The 13,699-nt window shown below is 48.2% G+C and overlaps 6 protein-coding genes across 6 annotated transcripts; 2 read left to right on the top strand and 4 right to left on the bottom strand.

Annotated features, from left to right (window-relative positions):
* Positions 1-747: 747 nt before the first annotated feature.
* An14g00150 (uncharacterized protein) lies at positions 748-1,447 on the top strand (the record flags this gene model as incomplete). Its single annotated transcript, XM_001400607.3, has 2 exons — positions 748-1,307; positions 1,384-1,447. The coding sequence occupies 2 exons, from the start codon at positions 748-750 to the stop codon at positions 1,445-1,447; spliced, it is 624 nt and encodes a 207-aa protein (XP_001400644.1).
* A 694-nt stretch (positions 1,448-2,141) lies between these two features.
* An14g00140 (hypothetical protein) lies at positions 2,142-3,887 on the bottom strand (the record flags this gene model as incomplete). The annotated part of the gene is made up of 2 exons (XM_059744007.1): positions 2,142-3,019; positions 3,089-3,887. The coding sequence occupies 2 exons, from the start codon at positions 3,885-3,887 to the stop codon at positions 2,142-2,144; spliced, it is 1,677 nt and encodes a 558-aa protein (XP_059602221.1).
* A 772-nt stretch (positions 3,888-4,659) lies between these two features.
* Positions 4,660-6,900, bottom strand: An14g00130 (uncharacterized protein; the record flags this gene model as incomplete). Its single annotated transcript, XM_059744006.1, has 2 exons — positions 4,660-5,385; positions 5,470-6,900. 2 exons carry the CDS (start codon positions 6,898-6,900, stop codon positions 4,660-4,662), a joined length of 2,157 nt encoding a protein of 718 aa, XP_059602220.1.
* Positions 6,901-7,164: 264 nt separating this feature from the next.
* An14g00120 (hypothetical protein) lies at positions 7,165-8,417 on the bottom strand (the record flags this gene model as incomplete). The annotated part of the gene is made up of 5 exons (XM_059744004.1): positions 7,165-7,362; positions 7,425-7,743; positions 7,809-7,870; positions 8,169-8,277; positions 8,368-8,417. 5 exons carry the CDS (start codon positions 8,415-8,417, stop codon positions 7,165-7,167), a joined length of 738 nt encoding a protein of 245 aa, XP_059602219.1.
* A 434-nt stretch (positions 8,418-8,851) lies between these two features.
* An14g00110 (uncharacterized protein) lies at positions 8,852-9,408 on the bottom strand (the record flags this gene model as incomplete). Its single annotated transcript, XM_059744003.1, has 2 exons — positions 8,852-9,019; positions 9,085-9,408. 2 exons carry the CDS (start codon positions 9,406-9,408, stop codon positions 8,852-8,854), a joined length of 492 nt encoding a protein of 163 aa, XP_059602218.1.
* Positions 9,409-9,794: 386 nt separating this feature from the next.
* Positions 9,795-13,204, top strand: An14g00100 (uncharacterized protein; the record flags this gene model as incomplete). Its single annotated transcript, XM_059744002.1, has 6 exons — positions 9,795-10,291; positions 10,366-10,679; positions 10,785-11,018; positions 11,151-12,044; positions 12,103-12,818; positions 12,878-13,204. The coding sequence occupies 6 exons, from the start codon at positions 9,795-9,797 to the stop codon at positions 13,202-13,204; spliced, it is 2,982 nt and encodes a 993-aa protein (XP_059602217.1).
* Between the last annotated feature and the right edge of the window lie 495 nt (positions 13,205-13,699).

The raw sequence follows: 13,699 nt of genomic DNA, 5'->3' as shown, positions 1-13,699 counted from the left end.
TTATTATTCTGGGAGCTCCCCCCACCTTCATTAAAACCGACTACCAGTTAAAAGTACTTGAGGAGTATGATTGAACTATGTACTTATGGCTGACCCACTTTCTTCTTCTTCCTGCAGGGGATGGGACAATATTTTTGTGAATAACTGTGGATATATCTACAGTAAGTCTTGGAAAATGAAAGCAGAGCAACATGTAGTAATTGGTACTAATTATGGTTTTTCAAAATATTGACAACGAATGATTTCCATCTGGATTCTACTGTGCAGTATGACATAGATTTGGTAGTGACCCATACATGATGTTTCGAACTCCCCTGGACAATACGTAGTCGCATCGAAAGGGAGACCGAAAAAAAAAATGAGAGTATAAGTTAGTCTACAGTGCGTTCAATCTGTTTATAATGAGCTTATGCGGGGAACTTGAATCAGATCCATCCAGTAGTTTAGCGGGTAACTCTCCGCGCTAGTTGAGATTCCACCGCTCGCTGCTCTCCGGAGTTTGAATAGATGCAGTAAAGTAAGCTGGAAACTTCCCGCTTATCCAGGTGTCTCTGCCCTCAGCAGAGCAAACTCAAAGCAAGGGCGCAACGAGAATTCGATCTCCGAATATATCACCTCTTGTGTCAATTATTGTCCGATACCTGTTCCAATATTACTATTTCGACATCTAGTTTTCGCCTTGTCTCTAATTGCGTCCCCATCAACTCGCCTCGGATCAAGCTACTATTCATCTGCAGCTCAGGAACCATGCGGCCTTTCTACTTCAATCTCCTTCCTGCGCTCTCCCTATTCTCCCTATCCGCGGCCACCACCACCTCCTCTCAGCCACTGTCAGCCGAGATCCTATGCTGGCCTGTAGCGTCACCCGAGCCGTCCGTCCTTGCTCACGTCTCGTACGATTCGGCCACCTTGCAACCAGAACTCACCTTCCCTTCAACGAATATTGTCGCCGCGTGCGGTGATCACGAACCGCAGGATGAGTCCAATGACTTGATTCGTCTGGGCCTGTACACCTCTACGTCTACAAACACCAAACAATGGGTAGGGACACTCGTCTCAAGGTCCTCCCTCATAGGGGGCGAGACCGACAGGCCAACGCTCCGGCTTCATGTCGGCCCGTCCAACAAAATCTACTACGTTGACTTGCTGTCGTCTACCTCATCGATTTCTTCTTCTACGCCTGTAAGCCCAAAGTTGGAGCTGTTGTCTAATCAAGCCGGTCCACGCCCACATCTCAATCAGCCTATCGTGCTTGGTCCGGATGGCAAAAATACAGAGGAGGTCGTCGAGAAAACTATATTCCAAAAGTAGGTCGTCCCACTGACCGTCGTCTTACCCCCACCTTCTGAGTCGCGCAAGTTGTATAGTCTAACACGTATCTAGATACTGGTGGGTTTTCCTCATTATCACATTCCTGGCTATGTCTGGCGGCGGGGAAAACCAGTAGATTTTTTACAAAACCGTTGCGTAGATCAACTGTTCTCCCTAAGGCATGGTATACTAGTGCTACTTGGCTAGATTTGTTGCTGGGAGCAGATTCCCAAGACTTGTCTTAATTTTTAGCAAATCAATGTGGTCGTCGTCCCAGACGCTATGCATTTCCTCCAGAACACCATAAAACTCAATTCATATGCCACATTCGGATTCCAGATTCGCCTGTCGCTCTGCAGCTCCGGCATGAAAGGAAGGGGAAAGAAAACTAAACAAAAGAAAAAGGCATGCTAAAACGTACGAACGTGTCCGGCATCAGCTAGCCGCAAATAAATGTTGTGGTGGTATCATGCATTTGCCTTTGATTATGGGGACTAGCACTGCTATTACTCGCCTCCCAGAGAGGAGGATCAAAAGAGATAGGCAATCTGAAAGACGATCCAGGTGTGCCTCCTGACATTGTACGTCTATATCATGATGAAGTGCAATGGGAATTGTGCTACAATTAATTGGGCGAAACAAAGTGTGGAATATGTTTTATGAACTATCGTTCTATACATGTACTTCACAGTTGATATAATACATATTGTTAATTCTGATCCTTAATTGTCACGATTCAATATCGATGCATGCAATGACAGATGATTGGATAGGAGTGTTAGCAAAATACTGCAAATTATGATCATAAGTATGACTTTCCTCAAAAGCCCTCAAGAACCAGGTTCAATTCCCATGCGCAACTGATATGTTGTTCTGTGGCTACTTCCGGACGGGTTAAGATCACAATATACCAGACCTCTGTCTGTAATGGCTACCAGGTCGTTTTCACCTAAACCAAAGCGTAGCTGAAAACAGACAGCCCCAAGGGAGATGGATACAGGCTCCAAATCAACCACCTCAACACCTGGTGGCCAAGAAGAATCTGGGTAAAATCCGGTTGCATTCTGTTCAATCACCGCGCCTGGCTCCAGCGCCCAGATATAAACAGTTTTCCAGTTCGCAACAGCTATACGTGTCCCCAATCTGGAAGCTGCAACTATGCAACCGAGTGAGGTATTCGAATTCTCAAAGCCACGAAGACGGGCCACGATCGTCCAATCCGGTAACCGGCGTCCGCGCTCAAGATGCAATATATGCTCGCAATTACTGGCTCGACACACAGCCTCAGACCTCAGAAGGCATGCAACAGTCCAGTCCTCTTCACGATGGGTGGCTATTCCAAAAGAAAGATATTTCCAGTGGCATCTTAGGAGACCATTCTGCACCCGGGTTTCATGTGTGCCGGAAAACGGTATTCCAATGCTGAATAACAGAGTCAAAGAATCTGAAAACTGCACAGGGCATGAGTTCTCATACAGTACAGACTGAGTTGGGAAAGGCAAAATATCGATTTTTTGGAATGATCCGTACAAGGCTTGTGCACGGTAGCGATACAGCAATTGGCTAGATCTGTCATTAAATGCAAGTCCCACCACGGGCCCTTTTCCGGGGAGAAGACGGCCCTGAGTGTTTCTAGACTGGGTGAATCTATCTCCTTCGAATCCCTGTCTCGTACCTTCCAGAAGGACGCAAGAATCGTAGGTAACATCTAGAGTTGCGTCAGTATCAGGAAGGTCTAGCGAAAGACTCATGCTGTAAGTGAAACAGAGAAACGAACCGATGACATCCGACTTTGCACTGCTGTGCGGATCAACGGAAGTCGTGTATAGCACGACTTCGTTCTCGCTATAATCGTGATTGTGCTGCCACGAAATTACAAAGCTACCGCCTTGCATAGCTGCAAGTGCCAGTGGCTTGTAATTTACATGATCTGGGAAAGTACACACCCGGACGGGCTCGCCTGGCGAGTCGAGGGAATGGTATGAGAGGTAGTGCATTCCGTTGATGTTGGACTGCATTGCTTGCTTGATGAATGGATGATTTGCATTTGTATCAGTTGCATCCATGGCAGGTACAAAGCGCTGAAGGACATAGAGTCCGCCACTTCCATCAAACGCAGTTTTGAGGACTTCGCCTTTTCCAGGGTGATTGCATGGGAGATTAACCTCGCTTAAGGGTCGGAGATGACCATGGTCAATGTGAAAAAGATAGACCTTCTCCCAGCCGCGCGCGACAAGAGCAAGAGTTTGGTGATCGAAACTTGCAAAGGTGGATGCTTTGACATCAAGAACATCGTTCCCAAATTCATAAGTCACACGATTTGCATGATATTGCGCACCATATAACTGCTGGAAGGCATTCTTTGTCAACAAGCGAAAGAGTCCTTTTGAGCTGAGGGAGCTTAGATCTCGATTGACAAGCCCGGGTGTTCGCCGTAGGTGATGCACAAGAACCTCCCGGCAAGTGGAGGCGATCTCATAAACAGTGCGGCAGGAGAAAGCTGCCTCTAAGAAAGCAGGTGTGCTGCATTTTTGAAGAACCAGCTGAATAAGTTCTGGCGGAAGGTTCAGGATCATGGCACTTGAATTCACACTGTTGTTTAAGGCTGATTGATAAATGAGGAGTCGGAAAGGTTGCCAAGTATTTCACTCAAGGGGATTGAAACGAGTTCGTACAACCTAGTACGTAGTAATAACTCATATCATAGTCCTTAAATAGAACCAAAAAGACTTGTGGATAGTCCAGGATGAGCTTTGCTCGGTGTTTGCTTTGGGGTTGCTCGCTTCTCTTAAGTGAACTGGATCTAAGGCAGCCGCTGCCGCCGCTATCGTTACCTGCTGTTGCCTGCCCATCGAGAGTCTCATAACCTTGCATTCAACCTTCTGGCTTCTACGATTATTTATCTTCTTGTAGTTTAACCAAGACGGTGGAATCTGATGTGGCTTTGAGATGGCAGGGCACTTACTAAACGTAAGGATAAAAGCGTCTAGATACTTGATGTACTAGTAGAGAGCACACCCACCGTGCGTTCCGGCTCCACCCGTTTTGGCCAACCAATATATTATACGCAGCCTCTCAGGGAAAATACTCAAAGGGCTTAACTAGAAGAAGGAAATTTGAAAGATTGTGACCAGTGATAGGGAATCTTCAGTGTCTTCGCTGTGCTGACATGTGCCTGTTCATTCGAAGGGGACGATTGTGACGGGGGAAATGACGGATGTACAGAGGGCCAAAACTAAATTGCTAAACCCCGTACGCAGACGATATATAGAACAACAAATATATCCAAGCCGCCCACTATCATGAACATCTCCAGTATCTAAGCTTCTAATCATAATGAAAGACCCCTCAGCAACCTCCTATATCTTGCTCTTTCCCCATCTGGGCAACTGTCCATTCTAAGACGCTCTCATAACACAGAACAAACTGGCTCAAATTTTGCACCATGCTTGGCCTCTGCGTTCGAAAGTCGTCTACCGTTTTTTCGATGAGATCCACATTGTCGGTATGGGTCCATTGGTTCGGATTCCCACCCGAGGCATGCGCTGCACTGCGTTGTCGTTTCAATATGTCCAGCACGCTATCCACTGTGCAGAATGTCCCAGTACGGCCACATCCAGCGCTGCAGTGCACCAATACCGGCCTTGAGTTCGCGTGTCCATCGCGAGAACCAGGATGTGGCCCAGTTGTTGCTGCTATGACTTTATCACACTGCTCGATAAGTTTAAGGAGATGTGTTGGTTGAGATGTGGTTCCGAAATCAGGCCAATGGGGATATTGTAGCTGCGTAACCTCGCGCAAGGGTTGAAATGGAAATGATGAGTGCGACAAGCCAAAATGCCTGACGATGATATAGGGACTACCCGAATCTTCCGGCTTGTCGAGCTCCATATCAGTTGGCTGCGGATCTTGAGCATCCAAATAGATGAATTTCTGAGAAAAGTTGTTGACCTGACAAGGCCCATAATTGCCAGATTCCCAGTAAGGATGGCATTTAACATGTCCCCGTTCAACTTCCGCAGTCAAAGAAACCACCAGTCGAACATCTTGTTCCCAAACAACGCGCCAGAAGTCCTGTGAGACGAATGAGTAATCGACACGTGAAAATGTGCGCTTATGAGTGGTAGTAAAGCTCATGAGAAAGGGACCCAAACTTACATTGAACGTATCAGGTACGGGTGCTTGGGTAGCTATGTAATGTTTACCACTATAAGCTGCTTTCATGTGATTCGCGTTCACATAGTCGCAGCCTCCGGGTGACACATTCTGCAACCTCACTCTGGAATGATCGAATGGGTAAATGTCGTTATATCTATTCTTTGTACCTTTCTCAATTCCCGCCACGCGAAAGGTTTCCGAAGAGCCACCTATCGTAGAGGCATCGGCAGACTTCTCGTAAGACAATGCCTTCTTCATACGTTCCAGCTCCTTTTTCTCCAGACTCAGAAACTTTTCTGAGACTTTGCGGCCTTTGTCTGTGGACTCTGACACTTCGCGCAGCCAAGGAGGGAGTAAACGTTTTTTGGATTCCGAAAAACTGTGAGGTACTTGAAGAGGGATCTGACCGACACCGCCGATGAGATCCATATGTTGCCGAATGTTCCCAAAGAAAGGGATCGCGGCATGGGAGGACTCAGGAAGGGCACAGCCACCTGCGACAGGAGCGACACTTGGAAGATCAATATGCATTCGGGACGGTCTTCCTGCGGGTGTGTCGGATACCGGAACTTGCTGTCCTTGAACAAAAGTGGGAAAGCGTGATGAAAAGGCTCTGAAGCCTCCAAGCAGTATTAGACCCTCACCACTCCACCCTTCTGCAGTGAACTTTTTGAGAACATTCATCAGCGGACTGGCGTCTTTCATGTCTGATGTGGCAGCATCATAGACTATTATATAACGGCATCTCCTCCACCCCGCAAAGATCTGCTTTTCAGATTCGTTCGTGAACGTATTTGTCAATTTTTGCGTGTCGAAGGAGGGTCGCTTGAGAAGGGTTGTCGGAATACAAAGGTTTAGCGATCCTTTGATGGACCCTTTCGCGAAATGCGCATAAGGCCTCACATCCAACAGCATGACATCCCGACGAGAGGATTCGAGAAGCTCTGCGCAGCGCTCAACCGAAACGCCACATCCGTGAGCAGACGTCTGCTTCAGAGGAGATGCATCCTGTCGGGAAGGCATCGGACTCCGTCTCTGTAAACTAGGATTCCAGGAGAGCCGAAATACCGGAGATTCTCTGTGTTCGTCATCGGCCACTGTCCCTGTCTTCGGCAGGCCCACATAATCGTCGAATGCTTTATTTTTGGATAAGAGCTGTGCTTTGGGACTAGAAACCGGGGGCTGGGTGTATGATATCGCTTCCCGGCTTCTTCTTGGATTACCGGGGCTTTCCACGCTAATAGAGAAGTAATTGGGACCCGAGCGGTCTGATACTGAGTTGTGAGGGTTGATACCATGTCCCAACGGGGACATTTGAGATTCACGCAATGCAAAAAGAGCCGATGGTGTGGAGGACCCCTCGAGCTGCAGGTTTTGACACTCCGGAGGCCAAGGAGACGTAGGTGATCTTGTACCTGTCATGGCCGACATGGCTTTCAAATCCTCGAAAAGACTATCAGTGTCTTCCTTCTGCTTGCCAGCTTATTAAATTGACACGTCAACATTTAAACATTCATTGCCATAGCGCGATGGATATGATCTCTGGAGTTGAAGACCCAGCTCAGCAACCGTGAGCAATATTATTTTCTCCGACAACTGGTGGAAAAAGCACACTGCTTTCCCATGAAATATGCACGCTGGTCCGTCTCAGTCTGTCAACAGAAATCCAGTAGCTACTCATCGAAAGCGTAGATACTAGGCCTGAATGAGAGCGTAGGCTTGTGAAGTGACCCGTCGCCAACCTGTCTTCGAGGGGTCGGGCTGAGAAGACGGTCTAAACGGGTAAATGCGGAGGGGCAAATACAGAAATAGCTGGAGGCGATGGTAGTCACACTGCGTAATCGGCCTGGCGAACAGCAAATTCTCGGGTGGTTCCGATGAGATAGCAGTGTCCTACTAAAGGAATGTAATAATTTCAGCGAAGAAAGCACTCAGTGATGAAGATCCTAAGTGACCGATATACCGAAAGGCATGAGGAGTCGTGTTCTCTTGACCAAAGCTGCAGTCGCAGGAATTCCACGTCTCACTGAAGGGGCCCAAAGCTCGTACTTCCAGCAGAGCAGAATTCTAAGCCAATGGAAGACTTGAGAAGAGGAAAGTGGGGGACAGAGGGATATGGCTGATATCACTGATCCACAGCCATCATTTAAGCACGTAGGGGGATTGGGGGCCAGCAACCGAGAAAGGCTGCGTGGAAGAGCGAATGGGCTGGTGAGAAAACCGGAGGGAACGACGTCGTTCTCTGGATATGACGTTATGGGTTGGTGGCAGAGGCTCGGGAAGCGGCAAAGTGTGCAGAGCCACTCGTTACCCACGCAGCAGCGGCCGGTCTGGATCACTCAGAGCCACCAGGAACCGGGAAAGGTGTGGCGAGTCCATCGTAACCCCAGCACTCTTTCCCCTCCCAAAAGACATGCGAAAGGTGCAACAGGAAGGCAGGACTCTGTTATGCGTACAATGATCCAATTTAGACAGACAGCGCACATAGAATCCTTGTGTAGAGATTATGGAGAGGATCCAGATCGGGAATGAGTGCTTCAATCTGTTAGAGTGCCTACCTTCTTGTTCAGTTCAATTACCCCCTTCCTCTAAGTATTTCCTTGACGGTGGAAAGGACTAGGTTTTCTCCCCCACATCCGCGTAAACTTCCACGACATAGTCGTGTCAAATTCGTAGGCATATCGCGATTACACTCTAACAGGAGGCAACAAAGCCTTGACAAAGTAGCCGGCTGACTTGGCTCTAGTTGCTACTGTCCAGAATAGCCGAAATACATAGTGGGGGCCATATAAGGTTACTGCTAGCTGCCTAAGGCTGCCTAAGCTGATTCCACGCGTGATCTCTGTAGGAGTGTGTATGCGCAACTATGGTGCCCTTAATGCTGTGCACGATATTGACCCAAGATCAAGGCAGATAAGCCAGTGGCTCAGCCTGGGCCCCTCTCTCATACTTATCCCGAGGAGTATTTATGATATATACATGATTCACCACGTTGGAATTGCTTCTTGTCAACCATGAATATTGGCTGGTTGGATACGCTTCGTTTGGTACGTGACAAGTGAGACATTAGTAGAAAACTAAGTAGGTCCTTGTGGTGTACAACTAAGACTAAGATACTTACTAACATACAGCATTCGTATCAGCTGCTGCAACGAGGTGAAACAGCAGATAGCACCAAGAAGGCAGCATGGCATAGAATCTCCATAGTTTGACTCTTAGAAGAAATGCTTATCGACTCTATAGAAGATCTATAATATTAGTGACGTTCAACCACTTAGGTCGCAAATGCGCGATGCTGTTATCATCACATACCACTATGCGACCATAGCCAAGACTGAGTTACATCAGGCATTAGAGGGTTGAAAGGGAAAAGACGTCGCATTTATGTGGCTACCACCAAATAGTGAACCATGTCGGGGTTATTATTGAAGCAAGCGTGGCGCATCTCAGAGTTTCCCATCGGGTTCGCCTTTGAAGCGTTGTACTCTCTTTTGCTCCCAATCATCAAGATCTTTGGCCATGAGCCGCTGTAGCAGTGGTACTGGATTAGCTGCTATCCCACATCCCAGCCGTATTCCGCAAATCCTCGCTTGACCGATTAGGGTGTATACTGACATAGTACTCCTCCCTTTCATCACCAATGATTCGTCGCCGTGGATTTCGCTTAATACCCTCGTCGCCATCGGGCCCTTTGAGGCCTAGGTTGATTGCTTCCTCTTGACTTAATTGTTTAACTTTGCGATCGTACCGCTCGTACCTCAGAGCGGCAGCGGGTGTTAAAGCAAAAGACCCGGCAACTATTATCATAATAAAAGGAAGGCCGAAGAGTAGAAATGGGCGCTTGGTTAGATGAGCCCGGTAAGCTGCACCAATTCGTTCGCCGAGAGTAGACGATGCTGTTGTTGCGCGTCGAAACGTCTTGGCCTGAAATACCGGCATTGTGTAGCGGCACGTCAAGCCGAGCCCCTGGGATGAAAATTAACTATGCTATATTAATGAGCTGGGCCAAACTTGCGCCGATAGTTGAGATCGACTACCCGGAGTGGGGAGGTAATTAGCAGATTGAAGTGAGGGAAAGCCGGTCCGATCACTGGAACAATGCAGAGATGAATCTCTGGTAAGCCCGACAAAGCTCGGCAAAAAAGTAAGTCCGACATACCTACGGAATCTGGGACTGCACGCCAAAACAGTTTATCAACTGACTTGTCGGATCGCAAACCGAGCGAAGACGGAATCAGGGTCGATCTAAAAAAGGTCTTATACTCATTTCCTTTTACTTTCTGACGGTGAGCCGCAATGTTTTCAAACTTGCTTTGAAGAAATTGATGCTTATAGTGTTAATTTGGATAGCATCTACAGTGGACGTTCGGAGACTGCTGGATAAACACAAACGGCATCAGCCCCTAAATCCTCTAATGACCTCCACGAACACCGGCTCCCTCTTTGGCGGGGGTGGCTTAGGAGCTGCTACGCAATCATCGAGTCTCTTTGGGAACCCATCTGGGACGCCGGGCCTTGCAGGTGGAACAAGTTTCGCAAAGCAGTCGCAAGCGCAGCAGCAGCCTACTTCGAGCTCGGTCTTTGGACAAGATCAAACACAGACGAATGCACCGCAATCATCCAGTCAGGCGACTCAACCTGCCTTTTTTAACAGTTTACTAGAACGCGGTAAAAAGAGACCAATTTCTGCAATTGCACAAAACGGCAACTTCGAGGAGCTACCGAGTCTTCAATTAGGTCTGGACGACATTCGCAGAAAGGCCAGGGAGCTTGGTGCTGGTGGATCAAAGGAATTCCAACCTCATGTACCACACAGCAAAGCGTAAGTTCAACCTCCTTACGCCCGATGCTTCTGCTTCCGATCTTGGTCAGCTGATATTCTAATATATAATCCAGCCATTACTTGCTTGCGGCTTCAGGTGTATCTCCTGGCCACGCCTTACGGGATCTGAAGGCTTTGGACCCTCAGGCATCTGTAGCGACACCGCTGAGAGAACAAGATTCCTTTGACCCAGACAATCAAAAATTCTTGAAAAACATACAGCAGCGTGGCCGTCAGGTGATGATCAATGAGAGCCTTGCTCGGACCCAGAGAGACTTTGACTCGTTCTTGGAAGAGAAGGTTGACATGGATTGGGAGGAACAACGCCGCAAGATATTTCAGCACTTCGGGCTGGCGCAAAAGGACGATGGCGCTGGCGATGTGAGAGGTGGCTTCGGACGCTCGGTGCGGCGATCCAAACAGCTCGGCCCTGCATCCACAAGTGGCCCTACATCTACAGGTCGGCGAAGTGTATTCGGACGCTCCGCTCTAGAGAAATCCGTCATCGGGATCCCAGGAACAGGAACAGCAAGCATCCGGCTCTTCGAAGATTCTATAGAACGCAATGAGGGCGCGAGTGGTCACTCTGATCTTCGCTTCTTGCGAGAAAAAATGGGCTATTATGCAGACAAGGTTCGGCTGCTAAACTCTGCCAGGCTACAGACTAGAGCATTTCCGGTCCTTCATGAGTTTTCTGATGTTGAAGGGCATGCTGGCGGCGATGTAAGTTTCCTAAACAAAGCCCCGTGCGCGGTTGACTGACTTTTCCAGGTACCTCGACAGCTGTACGATGCTTATAGAGCTTTGATAAGCATTGTTGGAGAGTCTCCAGACGCTATTAACATGACTGATCCCTCAGCTCTCGTGGAACGTCATTTCGCCCAAGATTACTTGGATGACAGCCCAAATTCGCGCAGAGCAGTAAGTCTGCGGAAACGGATTGTTGAAGGCTCCAGGTCTTTCCTGGAGAAGCTCTTCTACGATGATGTCGAGAATGTGATTACCAAAAACCCTCGGGAGGCGCAACTCGGTGGCATACCAACTGTGACCAATAAAATCCGTGCCTATATTCGGCTCAGAGCAGCACGGAAAGACCTTGCTCCAGATGGTACGGAGTTGCAGATGGTTGGCCAGGATTATTGCTGGATTCTTATTTTCTACCTCCTCCGCTGTGGTTTCGTTACCGAAGCTGCAGAATATGTGAGCCAGGATCCCGGCTTTCGGTCATTGGATCACAAATTTGTCACATACATGACTACATATGCGCAAAACCGACGGTTGCCTAGGGACCTGCAACAAAAGATCAACGGCGAATATCAACAACGGTCTCGCAACGCGCCTGATAACACGGTTGATCCTTACCGTATGGCTTGCTACAAAATTATTGGGCGTTGTGAACTTGGCCGCAGACGCTTAGACGGTATAAATCAAAGTGTTGAAGACTGGATGTGGTTACAGTTTAGTATGGCTAGGGAAGATGATAGAGCGGAGGAAATTGCTGGCGATGTTTTCGGGCTCGAAGACATTCAAGCTGACATCACAGAAATCGGTCAGAGAGTATTCGGGAAAGGCCAAGAGGGACCTGGAGGCTATGGAACCTTTTTCTTCCTGCAAATATTGGGAGGAATGTTCGAACAGGCTGTTTCATACCTCGGTTCTTATGCTCCGATCACAGCTGTGCACTTTGCCATTGCCTTGGCTTATTATGGTATCTTGCGCGTCTCTGATTTTTACACGTCAGGTGAAGAGATATGTGAGTTGGAAACCCGATATACCGTGATGAATCCTATAGGAAAACCTAACAGCCGCAGTGTCCTTTACTGTAAAGCAATACCCACAGATCAATTTCGGCTATCTAATCACACAATACACCAGAGAATTTCGGACGGGATATGTGGAAGCCGCAATTGATTACTTTACGTTGTTATGCCTTAACGCCGACCTCCCCGGAGCTCTGGGTAAATCTCAAGCTTCTGTGTGCCATGAAGCATTGCGGGAATTTATTCTTGAGACTAGGGACTTTGCTAAGTTGCTGGGCGACATCAGATCAGACGGAAGCAGAATCAAGGGGCTGATTGAACAACGTATTAGCCTGATCAAGCTAGTCGATCAAGATGAGTTCCTCAAGACGATCACTCTGCAAGCAGCAGCTATCGCCGATGACAAGGGTCTTATTACGGATGCGGTCCTATTATATCACCTCGCTGAGGATTACGACCGCGTCATTGATATCATCAATCGAGCGCTGTCTGACGCCGTTGCTGTAGAACTGGGCGGACCCGCCCTGAAATTGCAGCCTTTGAGGCCTCGGACCGATGATCATGAGCTGGAAGCCGGTGGCAGTCTCAGCTTAACAACCGTGGATAATCCAGTTGTTCTGGCAAGGAATATGATTGGGTTGTATAATGCAAACGCGATGTATTACCAACGAATCCGTCAAGTCAATCGCGATGCGTGCGGATTGCTACTTAGGATGATGGAGGCCAAGTTGGAAGTTGAGGCAGCAAAATGGACGCCGGCTCTGGATGTAGGTTGATCTTATACTTGTGTTAACTGGCAGCGACCAAACTAACGGACTTCCTCTAGGCTATCAATGATCTGAGCATTCTGCCGTTGCGAGCCCGAGGCGCCGTTCCCTACATTAGGAGCGCTGCCCAAGCCTTTTCGTCCTTCCCGCCGATTATTTCCCATAATGTCGGCCATGTGATCATGTGGTGTATCACATGTATCGGTCATGAAAGGGAACGATTAAATTCTGGTACATATGAGAACGAAATAAGACAGGGACTGGCGGATGAGTTGCTCGTCATGGCCAAGGATCTGATGATATTCTCTGGGATGGTCAAATACAAGCTGCCGCCGAAAGTGTATGAGACGCTGGCGCGAGCTGGAGCAGAGATCGGAGCTTATTGACAAAGCAGCCCGATAAGAGATCGCAACGGGCTTTAGCACGTTCTTGACTGCTATATTGCTTTGTACGCGACTAGATTCCACCTGCAATGTCGTAACCGAGGTAGCTGCTAAAATAACACCACATACTTATTACCCTGTAACATTTAAATGTGTACCCAAATAGTTTTTAAGTATCCACAAGCTCGTAGAGATTAAAGAGTACGAAGCCTGAATAGTTATCTAGAAGGCGCTTGGTTTCCGGCAAGCGCGGGTGCTTTCCGCAAGATAGGGCGCCAAGAACATCGGCTGAATGACGGAGGGAATTGAATGGCTGCTTGGTCCCAGCACAAGGTCTAATCTGACCCCGAACTCTTTCGGCTGAGGAAGAACGCCTATAAGTGAATGGTTTGCATTAATAGACAGCAGGCATCACGTTTTTCATGACAGCAGTACAACAGGCACATCGTTCTTGAGCCATGAATTGAGCAGGCTAGCTGCGGGGCCCTTTCGACCCGA

The sequence above is a fragment of the Aspergillus niger genome, assembly GCF_000002855.4.
Source record: "Aspergillus niger supercontig An14".
In the NCBI taxonomy this organism is placed as follows: Eukaryota; Fungi; Ascomycota; class Eurotiomycetes; order Eurotiales; family Aspergillaceae; genus Aspergillus; species Aspergillus niger.
The sequence above is the reverse complement of the archived record's forward strand: the minus strand, read 5'-3'. Positions and strand labels throughout refer to the sequence as shown.